Source organism: Petromyzon marinus, chromosome 59 (genome assembly GCF_048934315.1).
Source record: "Petromyzon marinus isolate PM22_M1 ecotype Great Lakes invasive population chromosome 59, UKy_Petmar_22M1.pri1.0, whole genome shotgun sequence".
Classification (NCBI taxonomy): Eukaryota; Metazoa; Chordata; class Hyperoartia; order Petromyzontiformes; family Petromyzontidae; genus Petromyzon; species Petromyzon marinus.
This window is the reverse complement of record NC_133725.1, coordinates 328,770-354,489: the sequence shown is the minus strand read 5'-3', so window position 1 is coordinate 354,489 and position 25,720 is coordinate 328,770. Positions and strand designations below refer to the sequence as shown.

Here is a 25,720-nt window from a genome sequence, read left to right as displayed (position 1 = left end):
ACCTCCTGAATGCCGCATAGATCCAGGCGGTACCGGTCCAGCTCCCGACAGAGGAGTGGCAGCCTCTCCTCTGCAGTGAGCGTTCGAACATTCCACGTGGCCAACCGTAGTGGCTTTTCGTTGTTTCTGGAGTAGCCCCGAGGGTAGGTATTCAATCTCCTGGCTCCGCCAATTGGGGTTTGGCCAGGAGACGTCATAGACGCCTGGCCCCCCGGGGCCTCCGGCACAAGCTTAGTTGTTACATATTTCAGTTTAATTCGTAGTTTCGTGGTAATTAATTGAAGGTGGAGGGGTTACCAGCCCCTCGCACCCGTCCAGAGCCCCCGTTTAGCCCCTGTGGTGGACACATATGCCATGAGGGGAGGAGCCAATCAAAATTGGATCTCCCCCCACAGCGCTGTCCACGACAGAGTTGCCCGTCCGGCACCGCGAGGAGGTAGGGGGTTGTTTTGCCAGACCACTGACACACACACACTGACACACACACACTGACACACACACACTGACACACACGCGTGAGATGCTGTCCACAGCCGCCCCTCTGTGGATTTCAAGCCCTGGGCGACTGCTTTACAGCTCAATAATGAAGCCACTTTTGTTTTACTGCTGCGAAGAGGGCTCCCTCCTTAACGGGCGAGGCCACAACGCCTTACCGGCTTTTAACCCTTCCATTTCCCTACACCGCTCCCCGGCCATCCCGACCGCTCACCTCCTTTATTCCGACCGCTCACCTCCTTTATCACGACGACGTCGACTCGTCACACCGCGCCGCCACTGCCGCACGGTATCCGCTCCTCGTTCTCGTCGAGAGAAGAGAGAGAAGACGACTCAGAGAGAGAGAGGGGGGGAGGACTCAGCGAAGGGACGACTCAGAGAGAGAGAGGACAACTCAGAGAGAGGACGACTCAGCGAGGGGACGACTCGGAGGGTGCGCCAGGAGGAACCACACAGACGAGGAGCAGGAAGGCAGCAGCAGCCACGTGGTGGTGAGGAGCCGCCACCACCAACAATCGCCCAAGCTCTGCGGTCCTCTCCGTATGAAGGTGCCATCGGCCCAGTTAGTGACCGCAGGGTGAAACCGAAGCACTGGGAGAGAACGCACGCGTGCGAGGGGGCAACGCTGTATCCCCGTACAAGACGGAGCAGGTGGAGTCCACGTGCTTTGGCCGTGCCGCCTTCTACCTGGCGAGCCAGCGGGCACGGCTTCTCCTCGACACCCACGGGCAGAATGGAGGGGAGTTTCACAACGTCTGTGTGCGGTGATCACGGGCAGCCACGGGCAACTTAGCCACCACCGCCGCCCAGAGACCCACAGACTAATCTAGATAGTAAGAATATTTATTGACACTGCAGAAGGAATCCGATGAGCTATGAAGCTCTTTTTTGCACAGATGTCCAGTGGGGGCACGGGGTAAGAACGTTACAACAACAAACACAATACAACAACAAATACAATACAACAACAAATACAATAGAACAACGCGATATGAGTGCAAAGCATTGGAAGGCTAAGAGACCTGTAGACTCAGAGATACCGGTAGACTGTAAGTGATGCATAGACTCGCATATGAAGGAAAATGTTTAATGACGTGGAGACCCACGTCATTAAACAGAGACCCAGAGTCTCAACGGAGGTGCTTAGACTCACATGGAGACCCATAGACAAAGATCCTCCGAGTAGCCTTAACAGACTGTAGGGGAAAGTGCTGTTAGCGAGCACCTATGAAGGCCGGCACGGCACACGAGGGGGTGGGTGGCCAGCACCATGCCCGGCCGCCTTTGTCTCCCCAGTGGCGATGTTTACACACCGCACCGGGTACTCGTTTGAGGCTCAGTCGACCTCCGGGGAGGCCCAGGACCGGTTCAGATAATCGTCACCGGTGTTGGCCGTGAGCGGGAATCGAACTTGGGTGACAGGGTTCGCAGCGTAGCACTAACTGCTCCACCACCGATGAAACAACAACAACAACAACCGCCGTTCGCCACTAAGTGGCGGTGGCGCCACCACGGCGCTTGTGCCAGGCTACGTGCACGTTGATGCCACGACCGACACGCACACACACACCGGAGAGACCAGCAGTGGACCCGGAACTGCCGGTCTCTTCACAAGGCAAACATCGCCCGCTGGCGTCCGCGGCCCAGAGTCGCCGTGTGGACACCCACCGCCTCCTTCTCGCCCTGCCAGCGACTGCGGGAGGCTCACTGCGAGCCACACATCTGGCTCGCAGAGCCGCCGCTGGAGCGGCACGCGCAACATGACGATGTCACGGGAGGGCTCGCACGTGGCGCGATTGAAACATCTTGCGGGCCAGACACAGATGGAGCGGTCGTGCTGCAGAACACGAGAAGCCAGTTAGGAGTGCGTTAGCCTCAGAAGAGGTTGATCACATTTCACAGCCAGTGGACGCTAATTCTCGACGCGGCTGCGCGTGTGTTTTGTAATTGTCCGGTAGTGGTAGCAGTCAGCGTGCCACGAGGTATCGAAGAATGGGTGGCACCAGCAGCACGAGAGAGAGGGCGCTAGTGGATCACCAGAGGGGCAGCAGCGAGAGAGAGGGGGCGCTAGGGGATCACCAGAGGGGCGATCGGGGAGGGACGGGAAGGGGTGGAGGTTGGCGAGGGAAGGGAGATGAAGAGAATGGGCGATGGAGAAGAGGTGGTCAAGGAGGTGAAGGAAGGGGGCTGCTTAATTTACAGGTGCAGTGTTGAGTCTATGGGCAGTGTTGAGTCTATGGGCAGTGTTGAGTCTATGGGCAGTGTTGAGTCTATGGGCAGCGTTGAGACTGTGGCCCATAGACTCAACACTGCCCATAGACTCAACACTGCACCGCCTATTAGCACGGTTGGGCACGTACGGTGCGAAAGAAGTTCCACATACAGTACACACATCTCCTGCGGCGTAGATATCCCAGCCTGCTATTTTGAGAGTCCCCCCCACCCCCTCCGTCTGACCCCCCCCCCTCTCCACCACCCGCTGGTGCCTGGACGTTCATTTTACAGGCAGCGCGTGCTTCGCGTTAAGCCGCGTTGACGTCGCGGCCGCGTTTCATCTCCAGAGGGCCGACGACGCGCCGTGTCTGTGTCCTAGCCCCCCCACCCAGCCCCCCCACCGCCCCCCCCACCTCCCCCCACTTAGAGACGAGCATGGCTTTGATTTGGGAATTTGGGATCCGCACGCACGCGGTTCACTCTCCAGCCCCGCCCCCATCCCACCACAGATCTCCTTCCCTTAATCTTATCTCGCCGCCCCCACCTCCCTCACCCCACCCTAGCCCCGCATCTCCGCCCCCCCCCCCCCCCCACCTTGTCGGAAAGGTGGCAAGGGGAGGGTGGCAAGGGGAGGGTGGCAAGGGGAGGGTGGCAAGGGGAGGGTGGCAAGGGGAGGCTCTGGACTGGGCAGGGGCTGCCCCGATATGCGTGATGAGCGCTGCTCTCTGCTGGCGAGTGACGACACAGATCCCCGCGCACGCGGTCGTCATCGTCGTTGTGCTTCACGAACGTGGCCATTATAACCCCCACCATCCCCACCCCCTGTGGGCCCTGGGTGGGTGGGTTTGGGGAGAGATGTTTGGGACGTCAGCCGCTTGGGGAACCGACTTATCTAGTGACCGACCAACTCACTGACCGACGGAATGACTGACTCACTGAATTACTGACCCACCACCCAAACGACCGACCGACCAAATAACGCATCTATCAGTCCAATTTGATCGCCTGACCGACTGCCGTGCCACCTGTCAAACCGACCGACCGACCAATCAAATGACCGACTGACCCACCACCTGTCAAACCGACCTACCGACCGACCAATCAAATGACCGACCGACCAATCAAATAACCGACCGACCGACCAATCAAATGACCGACTGACCGACCACCTGTCAAACCGACCGACCAACCGACCAATCAAATGACCGACCGACCAATCAAATAACCGACCGACCGACCAATCAAATGACCGACCGACCAATCAAATAACCGACCGACCGACCAATCAAATGACCGACCGACTGCGCTGCGTGGGTCGGCGGGCATTCCCTCCCCCTCCTCCTCCTCACCCTAAAGGGCATCTCGAAGGGCTCGATGATGCCACCGACCACGAGGAGGCCGTCCGTGGTGACCCCGAGGCCCGGGTGGTTGCTCCAGACGACGCTCTCCAGCAGGGCGCAGTCCACGTGAACGTCGAGGCGCTGGGCCCCCACCGCCAGCGCCACGCGGTGCCAGCGGCCGTCGCTTAGCGACGGCGACGGGAACCTGGGGGGGGGGGGGGCAACCGGCGTTAGTCACGAACAAGGGGAGAGAACGAACATAGTGAACTCACTAACTCACTCACACTCACTAACTCTCACACTCACTCACTAACTCTCACACTCTCACACTCACTCACTCACACTCACTAACTCTCACACTCACTCACTCACACTCACTCTCACACTCACTCTCACACTCACTCACTCTCACACTCTCACACTCACTAACTCTCACACTCGCTCACACTCACTAACTCTCACACTCACTAACTCACACACTCACTCACACTCACTAACTCTTACACTCACTCTCACTCACTAACTCTCACACTCACTCACTCACTCTCACACTCACTCACTAACTCACTCACTAACTCTCACACTTACTCACTAACTCACTCACTAACTCTCGCACTCTCACACTCACTCACTCACACTCACTAACTCTCACACTCACTCTCTCACACTCACGCTCTCACACTCACGTTCTCACTCACACTCACAACAACAACTGCCATTCGCCACAAAGTGGCGGTGACGTCACCACGACGCTTGTGCCAGGCCATGTGCACCTTGAGGCCACGTGAAATGTCGAACGCCCGCTGGCAGGAGGTCACGGGGCAGACCCAGGTGGCACGGGTCGACTGACTGAGATGAGTGGCTGATGCACCACCTGTGCCCCCTACTGTGCCAACCTGCTGTGCTTTAGCTACCCGGCGCTCCGCTCGTTGTTGTGAGCATCGCTCCTCCGCCCTCCGTTGTTGTTGGAAGGCGACTGCCTCCAACTGCCCAGTAGCGTCCTTCACGAGCCTCCTCCACAGAGGCCGATCTTGACACCGCTGGTACCAGTCATCGGCAAGTCCACTCAGCTCCACTTCCTCCTGTACCACATCACTCCATCTCTTATCTAGCCCGTGCCGCACCCATTTAGCCCCCTCGATCCGGCCGAACAAAAGCTGTTTCTGCATGCGGTGGCTGGGCATGCGGGCTACATGACCCAGCCAATGCAGCCTTGCCTGCCGGAGGAGCTCACCGATGGGACCTTGCCCAGATTTTTCAAGGATTTGTGAGCTCCTCACACAATCCAGCCTGGTTAAACCCAGGATGGACCGTAGGCAGGCTAGCCTAAATGTTTCGAACCGGCGAAGATGTTCCATTAAGGGGGTACACGGTTCACAAGCGTAGAGAAGGGAGGGAATGACCGTGGCCGAGAAGACTTGAAGCTTAGTGCGGAGTGACAGACCAGGTAGCTTCCACACAGCGTTACGAAACCGATGAAAAGATATTGCCGCTCGACTGATACGGAGTGAGACCTCTGCTGTTAAACTGGAGCCGGTCATAAGCACACTGCCCAGGTATGGGAAACTCTCCACTCTCTCCACAACTGCCCCATCACGGATTGGGAGTTGTGGGGGTGGGGTGTCCGATGGTACAAAATACCCAGGTAGCTGCTTAGTTTTGGTGGGGCTGATGGTAAGGCCCCATCTCTTAGTGGCACGCTCAAGTCTCAGCAGCAGCGTCTCCAACTTCTTCTCTGAATGAGCAGCTATTATCAAATCATCGGCATACATAACGTGGTTGAGCAATAGGGAGCCATCCCTTGACCGCACCCGGGCATCGATCAGCCTTCCATTATATCTGTACCAAATGGAGATTCCCCCGTTAAAGCTATTGAAGGCTTCACGAACTACGTGGTCAAAATAGATGTTAAATAATGTGGGAGCCAGAGGACATCCCTGCCGCACCCCAAGGTGTACAGGGAATGGCTCTGACTCCCGGCCACGTAGTTTTACCCGGGCCCGCTCACCTTCATGAAGGTTCTTAATGATCGTGAGCAGAGGGTCAGGGACTCCAAAAGCACGAAGAACGACCCAGAGCCCAGGCCTACTGATGGTATCATAGGCCTTGACCAGGTCAATAAAGCAGAGATGTAGGTTTTGCTGGAATTCCCTACACCTCTGCTGTAGCAGACGGACAGAAAATATGGCATCTGTGCAGGACCGCCCTTTCTTGAAACCGCATTGTGGCTCCGCAGGCCTCTCCTCAGCGTGCCTGGCAAGGCGATGTTGAATAACCCTTGCCAGAACCTTTCCCGGCACACTGAGGAGTGAGATGCCCCTGTAGTTGTTACAGTCTGTGCGGTCCCCCTTCTTAAAGAGGGGGACCACCAGGACATCATTCCAATCCTGCGGAACCCGTCCAGTGGTCCAGACTGTTGTTATGATGTCATATAGGGCAGTCTGTGCACAAACGCCACCCTCCCTCAGCACCTCGCTTGGGAGATCATCTCTGCCCGGTGCCTTTCCTGGTCTCAGACTCCGGATCGCCTTCAGTACTTCCTCAACAGATGGCAACTCAGCCAGCCACTCACAGGGGTGACTTCTTCCAATATTTGAGGCACCGCAGCCTCAGCAGGGTCATCCCCACTTAGTGCCACGATGTTTTCCTGGCTGAGGGATTTCCCTTCCCCCAGGACCTCACAGAAATGCTCAGCAAATCTGCAAACCTGTTCCTGGGGGTCGGAGATTGAATCACCGTTTTTTCCCGTAATGATGGTAATAGGTGTGGCGCTGCAGGTTACTTTTTTGATGGAGTTAAATAGAGATTTATGATCGCGGGCCACTGAGGCAGACTCCATCTTCTCAGCAACCCGCGACCACACATACACACACAGACACACACACAGACACACACACAGAAACACACACAGACACAGACACACACAGACACACACACACAGACACAGACACACACACACAGCCACACACACAGACACACACACATGAAACACAACGTCGTGAAGACTCACTCATAGCAGACACGGGAGACACGCTGACAAATCTCGCACTTCGCTCGCTCGCAGGAGACGCACAGAGAGACACGAGGTGAGCCACCGGAGACACAAGGAGAGTCACGAGAGACTCACAGGAGACACAAGGAGAGACACGAGAGACTCACAGGAGACACAAGGAGAGACACGAGAGACTCACAGGAGACACAAGGAGAGACACGAGAGACTCACAGGAGACACAGGGAGAGACACGAGAGACTCACAGGAGACACAAGGAGAGACACGAGAGACTCACAGGAGACACAAGGAGAGAGACGAGGGGAGACACCGGAGACACAAGGAGAGACACGAGAGACTCACAGGAGACACAAGGAGAGACACAAGAGACTCACAGGAGACACAAGGAGAGACACAAGAGACTCACGGGAGACACAAGGATAGACACGAGAGACTCACAGGAGACACCAGGAGAGACACGAGAGACTCACGAGAGACTCACAGGAGACACAAGGGGAGACACAAGAGACTCACAGCAGACACAAGGAGAGACACGAGGGACTCACGGGAGACACGAGGAGAGACACGAGAGACTCACAGGAGACACGAGAGACTCACAGGAGACACAAGGAGAGACACGAGAGACTCACAGGAGACACAAGGAGAGACATGAGAGACTCGCAGGAGACACAAGGAGAGACACGAGGGGAGACACCGGAGACACAACGAGAGACACGAGAGACACAGGAGACACGAGGGGAGACACAAGGAGAGACACGAGAGACTCACAGGAGACACGAGGGGAGACACGAGAGACTCACAAAAGACACAATGAGAGACACAAGGAGAGACACGAGAGATTCACAGGAGACACGAGGGGAGACACGAGAGACACGAGAGACTCACAAGAGACACAAGGAGAGACACGAGAGACTCACAGGTGACACAAGGAGAGACACGAGAGACTCACAGGAGACACAAGGAGAGACACGAGAGACTCACAGGAGACACAAGGAGAGACACGAGAGACTCACAGGAGACACAAGGAGAGACATGAGAGACTCGCAGGAGACACAAGGAGAGACACGAGGGGAGACACCGGAGACACAACGAGAGACACGAGAGACACAGGAGACACGAGGGGAGACACAAGGAGAGACACGAGAGACTCACAGGAGACACGAGGGGAGACACGAGAGACTCACAAAAGACACAATGAGAGACACAAGGAGAGACACGAGAGATTCACAGGAGACACGAGGGGAGACACGAGAGACTCACAGGAGACACAAGGAGAGACACGAGAGACTCACAGGTGACACAAGGAGAGACACGAGAGACTCACAGGAGACACAAGGAGAGACACGAGAGACTCACAGGAGACACAAGGAGAGACACGAGAGACTCATAGTAGACTCGAGGGGAGACATCGCAGACTCGCAGGAGACACGAGAGACTCACAGGAGACACCAGGAGAGACACGAGAGACTCACAGGAGCCACCAGGAGAGACACGAAAGATTCACAGGAGACACAAGGAGCGACTCACAGGAGACACCAGGAAAGACACGAGAGACTCACAGGAGACACAAGGAGAGACACGAGAGACTCACAGGAGACACAAGGAGAGACACGAGAGACTCACAGGAGACACGAGAGACTCACAGGAGACACAAGGAGAGACACGAGAGACTCACAGGAGACACAAGGAGAGACACGAGAGACTCACAGGAGACACCAGGAGAGACACCGGAGACTCACAGGAGACACAAGGAGAGACACGAGAGACTCACAGGAGACACGAGAGACTCAGAGGAGACACAAGGAGAGACACGAGAGACTCACAGGAGACACGAGGGGAGACACGAGGGGAGACACGAGAGACTCAGAGGAGACACAAGGAGAGACACGAGAGACTCACAGGAGACACAAGGAGAGACACGAGAGACTCACAGGAGACACGAGAGACTCACAGGAGACACAAGGAGAGACACGAGAGACTCACAGGAGACACGAGAGACTCACAGGAGACACAAGGAGAGACACGAGAGACTCACAGGAGACACGAGAGACTCACAGGAGACACAAGGAGAGACACGAGAGACTCACAGGAGACACGAGGGGAGACACGAGGGGAGACACGAGAGACTCAGAGGAGACACAAGGAGAGACACGAGAGACTCACAGGAGACACAAGGAGAGACACGAGAGACTCACAGGAGACACGAGAGACTCACAGGAGACACAAGGAGAGACACGAGAGACTCACAGGAGACACGAGGGGAGACACGAGGGGAAACACGAGAGACTCACAGGAGACACGAGGAGAGACACGAGAGACTCACAGGAGACACAAGGAGAGACACGAGAGACTCACAGGAGACACGAGGAGAGACACGAGAGACTCACAGGAGACACAAGGAGAGACACGAGAGACTCACAGGAGACACGAGAGACTCACAGGAGACACGAGAGACTCACAGGAGACACCAGGAGAGACACGACAGACACACGACAGACTCACAGGAGACACATGGAGAGACACGAGAGACTCACAGGAGACACGAGAGACTCACAGGAGACACAAGGAGAGTCACGAGAGACTCACAGGAGACACGAGGGGAGACACGAGAGACTCACAGGAGACACGAGGGGAGACACGAGAGACTCACAGGAGACTCGAGGGGAGACACCGCAGACTCACGAGAGACACGAGAGACACGGGCACTGGGGGGGGTCTCACTCGTAGTGGCGTCTCCGCGTGGTCACGAACACGAGGCCTCTGTCTCCCACGCGCAGCTGCATGAGCACCTGGCCCCGGGGGCTGAGCAGCGTGAAGAGGGGGGCGTCCTGCCCCCCCCGCTCCGCGTCGTCGTCGTCACGATGGCCGTGGCGAGGAGCCACTCGAAACTTCGTCAGCACGCTCACCTCCTCCGAGAAGCTGGCGACGGTGGGGACACGCGGGGGGACACGCGGGGAGACACGCGGGGAGACACGTGGGGAGACACGTGGGGAGACACGCGGGGGACACGCGGGGGACACACGGGGGGACACACGGAGAGACACGCGGGGGACACACGGGGGACACGTGGGGGACACGTGGGGAGACACGCGGGGGGACAGCAGTGACGGCGATGACCATACCGACCGTGTCTTTGCCTCTGTTGCCCTCCTTTGACACGGGGGTGGCTGAGAGCGTTCCCCGCACGACCAGCGCCTTCGCGTCTCGTCTCGGCTCATTTGCAAAAGGGGGGAGGGCACCACCAGTGGCAGCTGTCCCCCCCCCGCCCAGCACGAGGTTACCCCGAACCGAGCAGGCTGGTTGCGTCTGTCAGTCGAGGGCCGATGATTGCTGCTGATGTCGCCGTCTGTGTGTTGATCCCACACGGATTGACTTGTGGGTCACATTTCAGCATTGCGATGTGTCTGGCCAATAGCACTTAGAGTGACTGATTGAAATTGTGCATTTGTGATTGTTATTTTTTTACCAACTCATCGCTGACGTTGGCCGTGAGTGGTAAGCTAACTCGGGTCGTAGGGGAGTCTGCTAACCACCGTGCCACCGCTCCCCACGCAGATACACAAAGATCCCCCGTTAACGGACTGTTGGGGCAAGGGCAATAAGATAGCACCTACGAAGGCCGTAACGGCACACGAAGGGGTGGGTGGCCACCACCACGCCCGGCCGCCTTTGTCTCCCCAGTGGTGATGTTTACACATCACACCAGGTACTCATTAAAGTGGGAATTGAACTCGGGTTAGAGGGGTCGTAGCGCAGCGCGCTAACCACTACGCTACCAGCTGCCCACACAGACACATACACACAAAGATGCCCCGTGTAGCCTTAACAGACTGTTGGGGCAAGTGCTGTTAACGAGCATGCATGTTGGAATTCTTTCGCACTGTATGTAGCCACCTATGAAGGCTGGCATGGCACACGAGAGGGGGTAGGTGGCCAGCACCACGCCCGGCCGCCTTTGTCTCCCCAGTAGCAATGTTTACAAATCGCACTTGGTACTCAGATTGAGGCTGACTCGACCTAGGGGAGGCCCATAACCGGTTCAGATATATAATCGTCACTGGTGTTGGCCGTGAGTGGGAATTGAACCCGGGTCGCCAGGTTCGTAGTGCAGCGCGATAACCGCTACAATACCGCTCCCCACTCGCACACACACACGCACACACAGACGCACGGCACACACTCCCACACACACTTCTACACACACACTCCCACCCCCGCACACAAGGGATTCATTCCGCGAGGCTCCGTGTTCTTCGTTGGCGAACCCGCGGTTCAGATGAACGAACCCCAAACCTGCGCTCCGCTAAGCGACAGTAACTCTCTCCAGGAAGACGAAGAGCAGATGGGGTGGGCGGACAGGGCGAGTGCCCCCGGGGCACCTTCTAAAGGTTTTCAGCCCCCGGGGCACATTCTCGAGGTCCTCAGCTCTTGGGGCATCTTCTAGAGGGATTCGCCCCCCCGGGGAGTGGTGGCGCAGCGGTTAGCGCGCTGCGCTACGAACCCGGCGATCCCAGTTTGATTCCGGCTCACGGCCAACACCGGTGACCATTACCTGAGCCGGTCATGGGCCTCCTCTCCTCGGTCGACTCAGTCTGAAATTAGTACTCGGTGCGGTGTGTATAAACATCGCCACTAGGAAGACAAAGGCGGCCGGGCGTGGTTCTGACCATACACGCACCCCCTCGCGTGTCGTGCCGGTCTTCATAGGTGCTACTCGCTAAGGGCACTTGCCCTTAACAGTCAGCCAAGGCTATACGGGGAAGCTTTGTCTCACGTCCCACATGGTGGTGTTGTCGGGAGCAGGAGCGGAGTAATGAGCGCACCGCACTTCAAAACGAGCGCTCGATTCCAACTCACGGCTGACATCAGTGGCACAAATCTGAACCAGTCCTCTGAAAATCCTTCACCAAACCTCCAACGACCAGCACGGTGACAAGCTACTGCCGCACGGGGCCATGGGGGAGATTTGACCATACTTCACCACCCTGGTGAAGACTGCGAGCATAGACACAGGAGCATAGAATCATAGTACAACAAAGGATGTTGCTGTGCTACCAATCTATAACAAACTTAGTTTTTATTTTACCAGCTAAGGCTTCACTGAGCTGTGTAGCTTGTTTTTCAGAAGCGGCCTGGCCACAAATGATAGCCCGACAAAGTAGCTCATCATCATCATCACGTGGACATTGATAAGTAGCCAAATACTCTAAACGCGTGACGTTGATCCTAAATGTGGAGGGATAAAACCGAAGGACCCGGAGAAACATCCACGCGACCACGAGAGAGAGAGCAAGAGACACGCAAACTCCAAATATACAGCAGCAGGCGTCAGGGTGGGGATCAAACACACGACCGCCTGTATTCTCACACATCCACGCACGATTCAGGATCCACCCTGCCGCCGCTGCTGCCGCTGCTGCTGCAGATTGTCACGATGACGCTGGTTGACCCAGGACGTCCTCACTGCGCCTCTCTCCCAGGAGGGCCGTGCCACCTTGTCGCACTAGGGGGGATCGGGCGCTCATTCCCAATGATTTACCTGCACGATGAACATTACATGCTCACGTCGCTTTTTAACGAATTCCACCAACCTCGAGTAAATGTAGTAATCCATTTTTATTTATTTATATCCACCCCTCCCCTCCCCCCTCCCCCCTCCCCCCTCCTCGGTTGGGATTTTGCAGCTGCATCAATATGGGGCTCTGCTGCTTCCTGTGGGTGACAGCTCTCTCCCTCTCTCATTCCCTATCTCTCTCCCCCCTCTCCCTCTAGCTATCTCTCTCCCCCTCTCATTCCCTATCTCTCTCCGTCCCTGTCTCTCCCTCTCTCATTCCCTATCTCTCTCCCCCATCTCTCTCTAGCTATCTCTCTCCTTCTCTCATTCCCTATCTCTCTCCGTCCCTGTCTCTCCCTCTCTCATTCCCTATCTCTCTCCCCCCCTCTCTCTAGCTATCTCTCTCCCTCCCTGTCTCTCCCTCATTCCTTATCTCTCTCTCTCCTCTCTCTCTAGCTATCTCTCTCCCTCCCTGTCTCTCCCTCTCTCATTCCCTATCTATCTCCCCCCTCTCTCTCTAGCTATCTCTCTCCCTCCCTGTCTCTCCCTCTCTCATTCCCCCTCTCTCTCCCCCCTCTCTCTTTAGCTATCTCTCTCCCTCTCTCATTCCCTATCTCTCTCCCCCCTCTCTCTCCAGCTATCTCTCCCTCTCTCAGTCCCTATCTCTTTCCCCCCTCTCTCCCCCCTCTCTCTCTAGCTATCTCTCCCTCCCTGTCTCTCCCTCTCTCATTCCCTATCTATCTCTCCCCTCTCTCTCTAGCTATCTCTCTCCCTCCCTGTCTCTCCCTCTCTCATTCCCTATCTCTTTCCCCCCTCTCTCTCTAGCTATCTCTCTCCCTCCCTGTCTCTCCCTCTATCATTCCCTATCTCTTTCCCTTTCTCTTTTTTACGATCAGAGGAAACAAGAAGATGCTAAGTGTAGCCGGCACTTTGCTTCGTTCATCATTTCGGTTTTTTTTTCAATGCTTTGCTTTTGTGGTTGGTAAGGGTATGTCCACACCTTCTTGATACCCAGCATGTCACACACCTCCTGCAAAAGCTTGGAGAAAAAGTTTCTGCCCTGGTCCGTCAGCAGCCGCTCCGGAGACCCCTTGTCGGCGACATAGCCATTTACAAATGCGTCCGCTATGGACGCCGCCGTCTGGTCGGCCAACGGGCAGGCCAAGGGCCATCGTGTAAAGTTCTCCATCCCCACCAGTAGGTATCTACACCCTCGGGGAGTGGCGGGGAAGGGGCCCAAGATATCGAGGCCCACCAGCTCGTTTACCCGGGACACTTTAATGGACTGCAGGGGAGTGCTTTGCACGACCGGCGGGGGCTTCCTGCGCGCACAGTCCGTGCACGCCGATACCCGACGGCGGATATCAAAAATAGCGAAGGCGTAGCGCAGCCTCGGTCTTACGGCTACCTAGATGGAGCAACTGTCGGACGTGAACATCGGAGCATAGCTGACTCCGCAGTGAAGAAGGCACCACAAGGACTTCACGGTTCACAGTCGCGTCCCAGCGCATCAACAAGCCTTCCCACATGAGGAAAAACTTCCCCGACGTGGGGAGATCGTCAGCGCGTGCCGTCTCCGCCAGCCGGCGGAGCGGTGCCAAAGCCACGTCCGCCTGCTGCCGGTCTCTCCATCCCCGCAGGGTGAGCCCCAAGTCGCTATCCAGCGATAACGGCGACCCTGCCCGGTCTGTGTCTCCGGCGGAAACCGGCGCCACGACCTGGGGTTGCGCCACGGCCGGCGGTCTACAGCGCGTGGATCCATCGCCGCAGGCGGACTTAATGGGGGCTACCAGTCTGGACAATGCATCGGCGTTCGTATGTCTGACTCCTTTCCGATGCACCCCTCGATACGTGGACTCTTGCAGCCCCTCCGACCATCGGGCCATCTGACCGGTCGCTTGGTCAATGCGGAGTGAGTACTGCAATGCCGCATGATCCGTCCGAACAGTGAAGTCGCGGCCGTACAGGAAGGGCCGAAACTGCCGAACAAAGTGAACGACGGCAAGCAGCTCGCGGCGCGTAACGCAATACCGCTGCTCGGCCTGCGACAAGACGCGACTTCCGTAGGCAATGACAACCTCTCTCCCCTCCTGAATCTGGGAGAGAACGGGCCCGATGCCCACGTCGCTCGCATCTGTGTCCAACAGGAAGGGAATCGAAAAATCTGGGTATGTTAGGGGCGGCACTTCTGTCAACCGCTGGCGCAGTGTCAAGAAGGCGTCGGTCTCTGCCTGGCCCCAACGAAACGACTGTCCCTTCGCCGTGAGCGCATGCGAGGGCTTAGCGATGGTAGCAAAGTTCTAGACAAAACGGCGGTAATAGGATACAAACCCCACGAATCTGCGGACTTCAGGCACGGACGTGGGTGTTGGCCAATCACGGACGCACGCCGTTGTGTCGGGATCTGTAGCGACCCCCGACGCGTTAATGATATGACCAAAGTATTTTACGGAGGAGCGAACCAGATGGCACTTAAAGGGTTTTAGCTTGAGCTTCGCGTCACGAATTTGCGAAAACACCTGTCACAACTGGGTTAAGTCCTCCTCGAATGTGCGAGCGAACACGATCGCATCATCGAGACAGATGAGTCACGACTCCCACTGCCAGCTCCTTCAATCGCTGGAAAGTGGCGGGAGCCGTCTGTAAACCCATCGGCAAGCAGTTGAAATGAAAGAGACATTGAGGCGTTCTGAAAGCCGTTTTCGGTCTGGATTCGGCATCTAGTGGTAGCTGCCAGAATCCCGCCACAAGGTCTAGTGCGGAGAAAATGTTTGCTCCAGCGAGTGCATCCAATGAGTCATCTGTGCGCGGGAGCGGGTGGGCATCCGCCAAGGTAACTTTGTTCAGACGCCTCAAGTCTACGCAAAAACGCAAAGATTCATCCGATTTCTTAACCAATACAACGGGTGCCCCCCACGGACTTGTAGATGGTGATATGATGTCAGACTCCATCATCTCCTGCACTGCCCGCTGCATATGCTCCTTCTTGCTAGGACCCTGACTGAACACGTCCCTGTCTCCCCTTCTCTCTAGCTATCTCTCACTCTGCCTCAGCCTCCCTGTCTCTCCCTCTCTCTGTCCCTGTCTCTCCCTTTCTCCATCTCTCTCCCTTTCTCCATCCCTCTCTCTCCTCCCTCTCTCCGTGGTGTGATGCGTCACTATGTGGTGTGACGTGTCACTGTGTGGTGTGATGCGCCACTGTGTGGTGTGATGCGTCACTATGTGGTCTGATGTGTCACTCTGTGGTGTGGCGTGTCACTGTGTGGTGTGACGTGTCACTGTGTGGTGTGATGCGTCACTATGTGGTGTGATGTGTCACTCTGTGGTGTGATGCGCCACTGTGTGGTGTGATGCGTCACTATGTGGTGTGATGTGTCACTCTGTGGTGTGATGTGTCACCGTGTGGTGTGACGTGTCACTGTGTGATGTGATGCGTCACTATGTGGTGTGACGTGTCATGGTGTGGTGTGATGCGCCACTGTGTGGTGTGATGTGTCACTCTGTGGTGTGATGTGTCACTCTGTGGTACGGCGTGTCACTGTGTGATGTGATGCGTCACTATGTGGTGTGATGCGTCACTATGTGGTGTGATGCGTCACTATGTGGTGTGATACGTCACTATGTGGTGTGATGTGTCACTATGTGGTGTGATGTGTCACTGTGTGGTGTGATGCGTCACTATGTCACGTGATGTGTCACTCTGCAGTGCGGCGTGCCTCACCGGTATCCGAAGGCCCTCCGGAGCGGCAGGGCGAGCACGGCCCACTGGCCCACGTGGTAGGCCGGGCAGCCCACCTCGTCGCGCGTCCTCGTCACGTTGGGCAGCCACGACACGCCCAGGCGCAGCCCGGCCAGCACGTCCACCTCGTCTAGCGGGGGAGGTCACAGGGGAAGGGGGTAGCGGTGAGCAGTGGTCAGTGTCTAGGTGGCTGTGTATGTGATGGTGTGTGTATGTGGGGGGAGTGGGGGGAGCGGTGGTGCAGGGGTTAACACCAATTACGATTATCTGTACCGGTCCTGGGTCTGCCCTAGGTCGACTCAGCCTCTGAGTACCTGGTGCGGTGTCTAAACATCGCCACTAAGGAGACAAAGGGGCGTGGTGCTGCCCCCCCCCCCCCCCACTCGTGTGCCACCGTGCCGGCTTTCATCGGTGCTGCTACTCGCTAACAGCACTTGCCCCAACAGTCTGTTCAGGCTACACGGGGGATCTTTGTCTTTGCTAGCGCTGATCCATCAGTCGGCACTCGGGGCGGGTGACACGGCTCAGCGATGACTTTTAGGAGGTTCGCGGTTTGAACCAGGCAGGCCGCCCTGGTTATCACTGCGGTGTGTGTGTCAACCGTGATGATGATGCCACCACTACGACTACGCGCCGTCTGCTTCACTCACAGTGAACGTTAAAGACCCCGGGAACGTCGTTGGCAGGAGTCGGGCCGTCGAATTTGTCCAATGTGAGAAAATCTGAATATTTATCCTGCCGGAAGAATTCGATGAGCTCTGAAGCTCATGTTTCACAGATTTCCAGGGGTCACGGGGTCAGAGCGTTACAGCGACAAACACAAAGACGCTAGGAGTGCGAAGTAAAGGGAATTTAAACAAATCAATGAATAAAGACTTACAAACAAAACTCAACGATTAGTTTTATCTTACCAGGTGTAAAAGCCAACTGAGCTCTGTAGAATATTTTTCAGAAGCCACCTGCCCACAAATGATTGCTCAACGTGGGAATCGACGATGAGTCTGGCTCATCATCATCATGATCGACATCATCGCCATCATCGCGTGGAACATTTATGGCGGCAGTAGCAAAATACTCCGCACGCACGTCTCGAGAGGAGGAGAAAGCACGGCGTGAAATGTTTTGAAAAGTAATAATAATTAGTTTTTACATTTTTTTGCAATAAAACAGGCAAGGAATCAAGTGACTGCATTCACCACACACGGTACTTGTGGTGAACAAACAAACATGGCTCTGATAGTAAATGATGAATTGTCTTTGATTGGCTACACCAGAGCCAGCGGCCTTCTTCATGGCCTAGCCTCACCACCAGTGGCAGACCAGAGCACAACGCCACAAGGCGAACAGCACAAAGACAACGCCACGCGTCTCAAAGCATTCACAGCTCGGGTGGCAACAAGGTCACGTGATGGAGCTGCTCACCCCCAGCTAGACATGCTCTGGAATCTTTTGCCAGCGGCACTGAAATCGAGGTCGCCCCCCCCCTGTACTCGCCCCCCCTCTTCACCCCCCCTTCTATCCCCTCGCCCCTCCCCCGCATCCTGTGAGCGACGGCGTCTCGCCAGGTGAGTGAAGGTCACCGGGGTGGACACGGATCAACATCGACTCGACCCCTCCGCCGTGCGAGCTGCTGCTGCCCCAGGGGGGTTCAGGGACCTCCTCGCCCACGATGATCGGCCTTGCAGGCGGAGTGTGGATGGTGGCCAAGGTGGGGGGGGGGGGGCTCGGCGAGGGGTGGGGGTGCTGGGGGGGCAGGGGGGCAGGGGGGCGGGGGGGGGACTAAATTTAAGCTGTCGAGGCAGTCCGCCTGTCTGTCGACATCTCGCCTGGTCTCGTTCAGTGTTGAGTCTATGGGCAGTGTTGAGTCTATGGGTAGTGTTGAGTCTATGGTAGTGTTGAGTCTATGGGCAGCGTTGAGTCTATGGGCAGTGTTGAGTCTATGGTAGTGTTGAGTCTATGGGCAGTGTTGAGTCTATGGGCAGTGTTGAGTCTATGGGCAGTGTTGAGTCTATGGGCAGTGTTGAGTCTATGGTGCAGTGTTGAGTCTATGGTAGTGTTGAGTCTATGGGCAGTGTTGAGTCTATGGGCAGTGTTGAGTCTATGGTAGTGTTGAGTCTATGGGCAGTGTTGAGTCTATGGTAGTGTTGAGTCTATGGGCAGTGTTGAGTCTATGGGCAGTGTTGAGTCTATGGGCAGTGTTGAGTCTATGGGTAGTGTTGAGTCTATGGGCAGTGTTGAGTCTATGGTGCAGTGTTGAGTCTATGGTAGTGTTGAGTCTATGGGCAGTGTTGAGTCTATGGGCAGTGTTGAGTCTATGGTAGTGTTGAGTCTATGGGCAGTGTTGAGTCTATGGTAGTGTTGAGTCTATGGGCAGTGTTGAGTCTATGGGCAGTGTTGAGTCTATGGGCAGTGTTGAGTCTATGGGTAGTGTTGAGTCTATGGGCAGTGTTGAGTCTATGGGCAGTGTTGAGTCTATGGGCAGTGTTGAGTCTATGGGTAGTGTTGAGTCTATGGGCAGTGTTGAGTCTATGGTAGTGTTGAGTCTATGGGCAGTGTTGAGTCTATGGGCAGTGTTGAGTCTATGGGTAGTGTTGAGTCTATGGGCAGTGTTTAGTCTATGGTAGTGTTGAGTCTATGGGCAGTGTTGAGTCTATGGGCGGTGTTGAGTCTATGGGCGGTGTTGAGTCTATGGGTCAGTGTTGAGTCTATGGGTAGTGTTGAGTCTATGGGCAGTGTTGAGTCTATGGGTAGTGTTGAGTCTATGGGCAGTGTTGAGTCTATGGGCAGTGTTGAGTCGATGGGCAGTGTTGAGTCTATGGGCAGTGTTGAGTCTATGGGCAGTGTTGAGTCTATGGGCAGTGTTAGTCTATGGGCAGTGTTAGTCTATGGGCAGTGTCAGTCTATGGGCAATGTTAGTCTATGGGCAATGTCAGTCTATGGGCAGTGTTAGTCTATGGGCAGTGTTAGTCTATGGGTAGTGTTGAGTCTATGGGCAGTGTTAGTTTATGGGCAATGTCAGTCTATGGGCAGTGTTAGTTTATGGGCAATGTCAGTCTATGGGCAGTGTTAGTTTATGGGCAATGTCAGTCTATGGGCAATGTTAGTCTATGGGCAATGCCAGTCTATGGGCAGTGTTAGTCTATGGGCAGTGTTAGTCTATGGGCAGTGTTAGTCTATGGGAAATGTTGAGTCTATGGGCAGTGTTGAGTCTATGGGTAGTGTTAGTCTATGGGCAGTGTTGAGTCTATGGGCAGTGGTGGAGGTAAAGGAGGTGGTGGTGGAGGAGGAGGTGTTGGTGGAGGAGGAGGTGGAGGTGGAGGAGGTGGTGGAGGAGGTGGTGGAGGTGGAGGGGGTGGTGGACGTGGAGGAGGTGGTGGAGGTAAAGGAGGTGGTGGAGGTGGAGGAGGTGGTTGAGGAGGAGGTGGAGGAGGTTGTGGAGGTGGAGGAGGTGGAGGTGGTGGTGGAGGTAAAGGAGGTGGAGGAGGTGGAGGAGGTGGAGGAGGTAAAGGAGGTGGTGGAGGTGGACGTGGTGGTGGAGGAGTTGGTGGAGGAGGTGGTGGAGGTGGAGGAGGTGGTGGAGGATGTGCAGGAGGTGGAGGAGGTGGTGGAGGTGGTGGAGGTAAAGGAGGTGGAGGAGGTGGTGGAGGTGGTGGAGGTAAAGGAGGTGATGGAGATGGAGGTGGAGGAGGTGGAGGAGGTGAAGGAGGTGGAGGAGGTGGTGGAGGAGGAGGTGGTGGAGGTGGAGGAGGTGGAGGAGGTAATGGAGGTGGTGGAGGAGGTGGTGCCGGAGGTGGTGGAGGTGGTGGAGGAGATGGTGGTCATGGAGGATGAGGTGGTGAAGGAGGTGGTGGAGGTGGGAGGGGGGAGACGCGGCGCTGCGACTTGAGCGGAGCCGGCCTCGTGCAGAGTCGCGACGTCTTCACCCTCGCCGTCAGCCTCCCCCCTCATCCCGTGGAGGGGGAGGCAGGCAGGGAGGGTGGGGGAGGGGAGGGGAGGGAGTGTGCAAGGTGTTTTCTGCTGGACACGTGCGACAAGGAGCTTCGTAGCTTATTGAATTCCTCCAGGACAAATGCAACATTCCGATCGCCGATTCCATTCTCGCGAAAAGCGTCTCGCGTGCCGCTCTCGCTGCCCGGGGCAACGCACGAGGGAGGGGCGGGGGGGGGGGTCAGACGCTGAGTCGGCATCCACATTGAACCTTGCTTCGAATCTGGATCTCAACTTTCCCTACTGTGGATTAAGTTTGGATCTCAAGTCGGAGTGAGTCGATGGTCTCAGCCCCGGTCACCCGCGACTCACAGGGAGACCCATAAACTCGCAGCGATAACCATAGACTCGCATAGAACCCCATAGAATCACATATAGACCCATAGACTCGCAGGGAGCCTTACATAGAGAAATAAAGACTCATTGACTCATATATAGAGACTCAAACTCTCAGAGAGACCCATAGACTCGCATAGAGACCCACAGACTCCCAGAGAGATCCATAGACTCACACCGGGACGCGTAGATTTACAGCGAGACTCACACAAGACTGAGTGGTGGTTGAAGCGAGCGCCTCGAGTGTGCGGTGGTGGGGGGTGGAGGGGGTGGAGGGGGTGGAGGAGGGGGATGAGGAGGAGGAGGGAGGGGGTGGATGAGGGACTGCGATGGAGTGGCCGTGGAGGTGGCCCCGGGCAGCGGGGTGCGTGGACGTGAGAACCGAGAGAGCCGTGCAGAGGAGGCAGCGATCGGGGAGCGGGGCAGGAGAGAGGGAGGGGGCAGGGGAGAGGGCAGGGGAGAGGTAGGGGGGCACGGGAGAGGGAGGGGGGCAGGGGAGAGGGAGGGGGCAGGGGAGAGGGTGGGGGCAGGGGAGAGGGAGGGGGGCAGGGGAGGGGGGCAGGGAGCGGGGGGGGGCTTAGAATCAAGAATGTTTATTCGTATTGGAGAAATCCGATGAGCTATAAAGCTCTTTTTTAGAGTCGGGGCACGGGGTAAGAACGTTACAACAACAAACAGTTACAACAAACACGATAGCAGTGCAAAGTACACGCAAGGTGAACAAATCACCCAACACACAAACACAACACAAAACCATCCCCATCCTACCAGGCAAAGCCCACTGAGAGATTAACTTAATCTTAATTTGAAGCTTTCGTGACTGCAGGAATCCATACTCTTTGGTTCTTTCGGTAAAGTCACGTAGGTTGAAAATAAAATAAATCACGACGTTTCGGGCGCAACACCAAGCGTCCATCATCAGGTGGGAAAGCGTGACCTGCTGCTGCGGCATACTGTGTAGCTCAAGGGTTATAAAGAAGTGGCCGGGGCGAGTGGTGTTAATGTAATGCATTAACTTGTTTATCAGAAGCGACCTGGCAACCACAAATGATAGCTCAACAAAGTGACCCATCATTTGGACATTTATAGCAGCCAGAATAATCTAAATAGTCCAAAGGAGTGTTTCTAAATGTGGAGGGAAAAACCGGAAGACCCGGAGAAAAAAATCCACGCGACCACGGGGAGAGAGAGACACGCAAACTGCAAATACACAGCAGCAGCAGCAGGCGTCGTCAGGGTCGGTGTCGAACCCTCGACCTCCTGTGTACCAGGCGAGGTAGTTAACATCTCCTAGCCACTGTGATGGTGATGATGATGATGAGAGAGAGACACGCAAACTGCAAATACACAGCAGCAGCAGCAGGCGTCGTCAGGGTCGGTGTCGAACCCTCGATCTCCTGTGTACCAGGCGAGGGAGTTAACATCTCCTAGCCACTGTGATGATGATGATGAGAGAGAGACACGCAAACTGCAAATATACAGCAGCAGCAGCAGGCGTCGTCAGGGTCGGTGTCGAACCCTCGACCTCCTGTGTACCAGGCGAGGTAGTTAACATATCCTAGCCACTATGATGATGATGAGAGAGAGACACGCAAACTGCAAATATACAGCAGCAGCAGGCGTCGTCAGGGTCGGTGTCGAACCCTCGATCTCCTGTGTACCAGGCGAGGTAGTTAACATCTCCTAGCCACTATGATGATGATGAGAGAGAGACACGCAAACTGCAAATACACAGCAGCAGCAGGCGTCGTCAGGGTCGGGATCGAACCCTCGATCTCCTGTGTACCAGGCGAGGTAGTTAACATCTCCTAGCCACTGTGATGATGATGATGAGAGAGAGACACGCAAACTGCAAATACACAGCAGCAGCAGGCGTCGTCAGGGTCGGGATCGAACTCTCGATCTCCTGTGTACCAGGCGAGGTAGTTAACATCTCATAGCCACTGTGATGATGATGATGAGAGAAAGACACACAAACTGCAAATACACAGCAGCAGCAGGCGTCGTCAGGGTCGGGATCGAACCCTCGACCTCCTGTGTACCAGGCGAGGAAGTTAACATCTCACCGCTGGGACTCTCCGCGAGTCCCAGCGGTGGGCGGCAATCATAAACTAATTATAAACCTACAAGTAAACCCGAAACCTAACTACAGCAAGACAACGGCCGCACGCCTGCCTGCACGCATCGCCCGTCTCGAGCAAAACGGCGAACCGGGAGTCGAACCTATGATGGCCCAGGTCCAAGGGCAGAGGAGGAATGCGGTGGAAATTCACGAATTCCCCCGCCGCCCAGAGACAGGCAAAGACCCTCCCCCCCCGCCTGTGTAGCCTTCACAGACTGCTGGGGCAAGTGCAGTTAGCGAGCACTGTGGCTCAGCACCACGCCCGGCCGCCTTTGTCTCCCCAGTGGCGATGTTCGTTTGAGGCTGAGCTGACCTTGGGGAGGCCCAGGACTGGTTCAGATAATCGTCACTGATGTTGGCTGTGAGCGGGAATCGAACCCCGGTCGCCAGCTTCGTAGCGCAGCGTAGTGTGAACCGCTACACTATCGCTCCCCAGCACACACACACACCCCAGCACACGCACACACACACACACACCCCAGCACACACACACACCCCAGCACACGCACACACACACACACACCCCAGCACACACACTCACCCCAGCACACACACTCACCCCAGTACACACACCCCAGCACACACACACCTCAGCACACACACTCACCCCAGCACACACACCCCAGCACACACAACAACAACAACCGCCATTCGCCACTAAGTGGCGGTGACGTCACCACGACGCTTGTGCCAGGCTATGTGCACCGTGAGGCCACGTGAAGTGTCGAACGCCCGCTGGCAGGAGGTCACTGGGCAGACCCAGGTGCCACGGGTCGACTGACTGAGATGACTGGCTGATGCACCACCTGTGCCCCCTACTGTGCCAACCTGCTGTGCTTTAGCCACCCGGCGTTCCGCTCGTTGTTGTGAGCGTCGCTCCTCCGCCCTCCGTTGTTGTTGGAGGGCGACTGCCTCCAACTGCCCAGTAGCATCCTTCACGAGCCTCCTCCACAGAGGCCGATCTTGACACCGCTGGTACCAGTCATCGGCAAGTCCACTCAGCTCCACGTCCTCCTGTACCACATTACTCCATCTCTTCTCTAGCCCGTGCCGCGCCCGCTTAGCCCCCTCAATCCGGCCAAACAAAAGCTGTTTCGGCATGCGGTGGCTGGGCATGCGGGCTACATGACCCAGCCATCGCAGCCTTGCCTGCCGGAGGAGCTCACCGATGGGACCCTGCCCAGATCTTTCAAGGATTTGTGAGCTCCTCACACAATCCAGTCTGGTTAAACCCAGGATGGATCGTAGGCAGGCCAGCCTAAATGTTTCTAACCGGCGAAGATGTTCCACCAGGGGGGTCCACGTTTCGCAAGCGTAGAGAAGGGAGGGAATGACCGTGGCCGAGAAGACCTGAAGCTTAGTGCGGAGCGATAGACCAGGTAGCTTCCACACAGCGTTACGCAACCGATGAAAAGATATTGCCGCTCGACTGATTCGGAGTGAGACCTCTGCTGTTAAACTGGAGCCAGTCATAAGCACACTGCCCAGGTATGGGAAACTCTCCACTCTCTCCACAACTGCCCCATCACCGATTGGGAGTTGTGGGGGTGGAGTGTCCGATGGTACAAAATACCCAGGCAGGTGCTTAGTTTTGGTGGGGCTGATGGTAAGGCCCCACCTCTTAGTGGCACGCTCCAGTCTCAGCAGCAGCGTCTCCAACTCCTCCTCTGACTGAGCAGCTATTACCAAATCATCAGCATACATAACGTGGTTGAGCAATAGGGAGCCATCCCTTGACCGCACCCGGGCATCGATTAGCCTCCCATTATATCTGTACCATATGGAGATTCCCCCGGTACAGCTATTGAAGGCTTCACGAACTACGTGGTCAAAATAGATGTTAAATAATGTGGGAGCCAGAGGACATCCCTGTCGCACCCCAAGGTGTACAGGGAATGGCTCTGACTCCCGGCCACGTAGTTTTACCCGGGCCCGCTCACCATCATGAAGGTCCTTAATGATCGTGAGCAGAGGGTCAGGTACTCCAAAAGCACGAAGAACGACCCAGAGCCCAGGCCTACTGATGGTATCATAGGCCTTGACCAGGTCAATAAAGCAGAGATGTAGGTCTTGTTGGAATTCCCTACACCTCTGCTGTAGCAGACGGACAGAAAATATGGCATCTGTGCAGGACCGCCCTTTCCCCCAGCACACACACACACCCCAGCACACACACACTCACCCCAGCACACACACACACACCCCAGCACACACACACACACCTCCTCACCCTACACCTCAACCAACCCCTCACCCTACCGCTCTACCCCTCACCAACCCTGCCTCCACCAAGTCTGGGCTATCGATGGGACGGCCTTGTCAGAGACAATGAACCCGCAACTCCCCAAGCCCCCGAGTTGAACCCCGAGGGGCTCTGGGACGTGACGCTAACGTCGGAGACACCGGGCCAGACACGACGGAGGAGGTGACGCCCGGGTTCGATCCCTGGGGCACGGTGTCTCCCCAGGAAACGGAGACTGATGTTCGTGCTCCCAGCCCCTCCTCACCTTCGACCGTCTGAGCTAGAGCCCTGAAGCTTGTGGCTCGTGGTTGTTGTTGCGTGAGCGAAGCTCGGGCTCAAAGGCCCAGAATTCCAAGCGGACAGCAACAAACGGCACTAATTGAAGTGCGCAATAGTCAAGAGAGTGTAACTCGCTTTTTGAATTGAGCAATGTTGTTATTGTTGTTATTGTTGTTATTATTGTTGTTATTGTTGTTATTGTTGTTATTGTTATTATTGTTGTTGCAAGAGCTTGGGGGAAGAGACGATGATGATGATGATGGGAGGAGAAACTTCCAAAGTGGAGCGCATGCACGGGAAGAAGCAGCGGGAGATGGAAGTCAGATGACCTGCGGCGTGGTGAGTGGGTGGGTGAGCGATCGGCCGAGTAAGTGAGTGCATGGCCAACACATCAACCGTCTT

At 56.0% G+C, this 25,720-nt stretch overlaps 1 protein-coding gene across 2 annotated transcripts in view; it reads right to left on the bottom strand.

Moving 5' to 3' along the window:
- The window catches only part of LOC142905817 (uncharacterized), a 112,579-nt gene that overhangs the window by 38,389 nt on the left and 48,470 nt on the right, over positions 1-25,720 (bottom strand). For both annotated transcript variants that reach the window (XM_076052957.1, XM_076052959.1), the window contains exons 2-4: positions 16,335-16,482; positions 9,781-9,978; positions 4,059-4,254 (exon numbers count right to left, since the gene is read on the bottom strand). In XM_076052957.1, the coding sequence (XP_075909072.1) occupies positions 4,059-4,254; positions 9,781-9,978; positions 16,335-16,482 (542 nt within the window). The remainder of the gene's footprint in view (positions 1-4,058; positions 4,255-9,780; positions 9,979-16,334; positions 16,483-25,720) is intronic.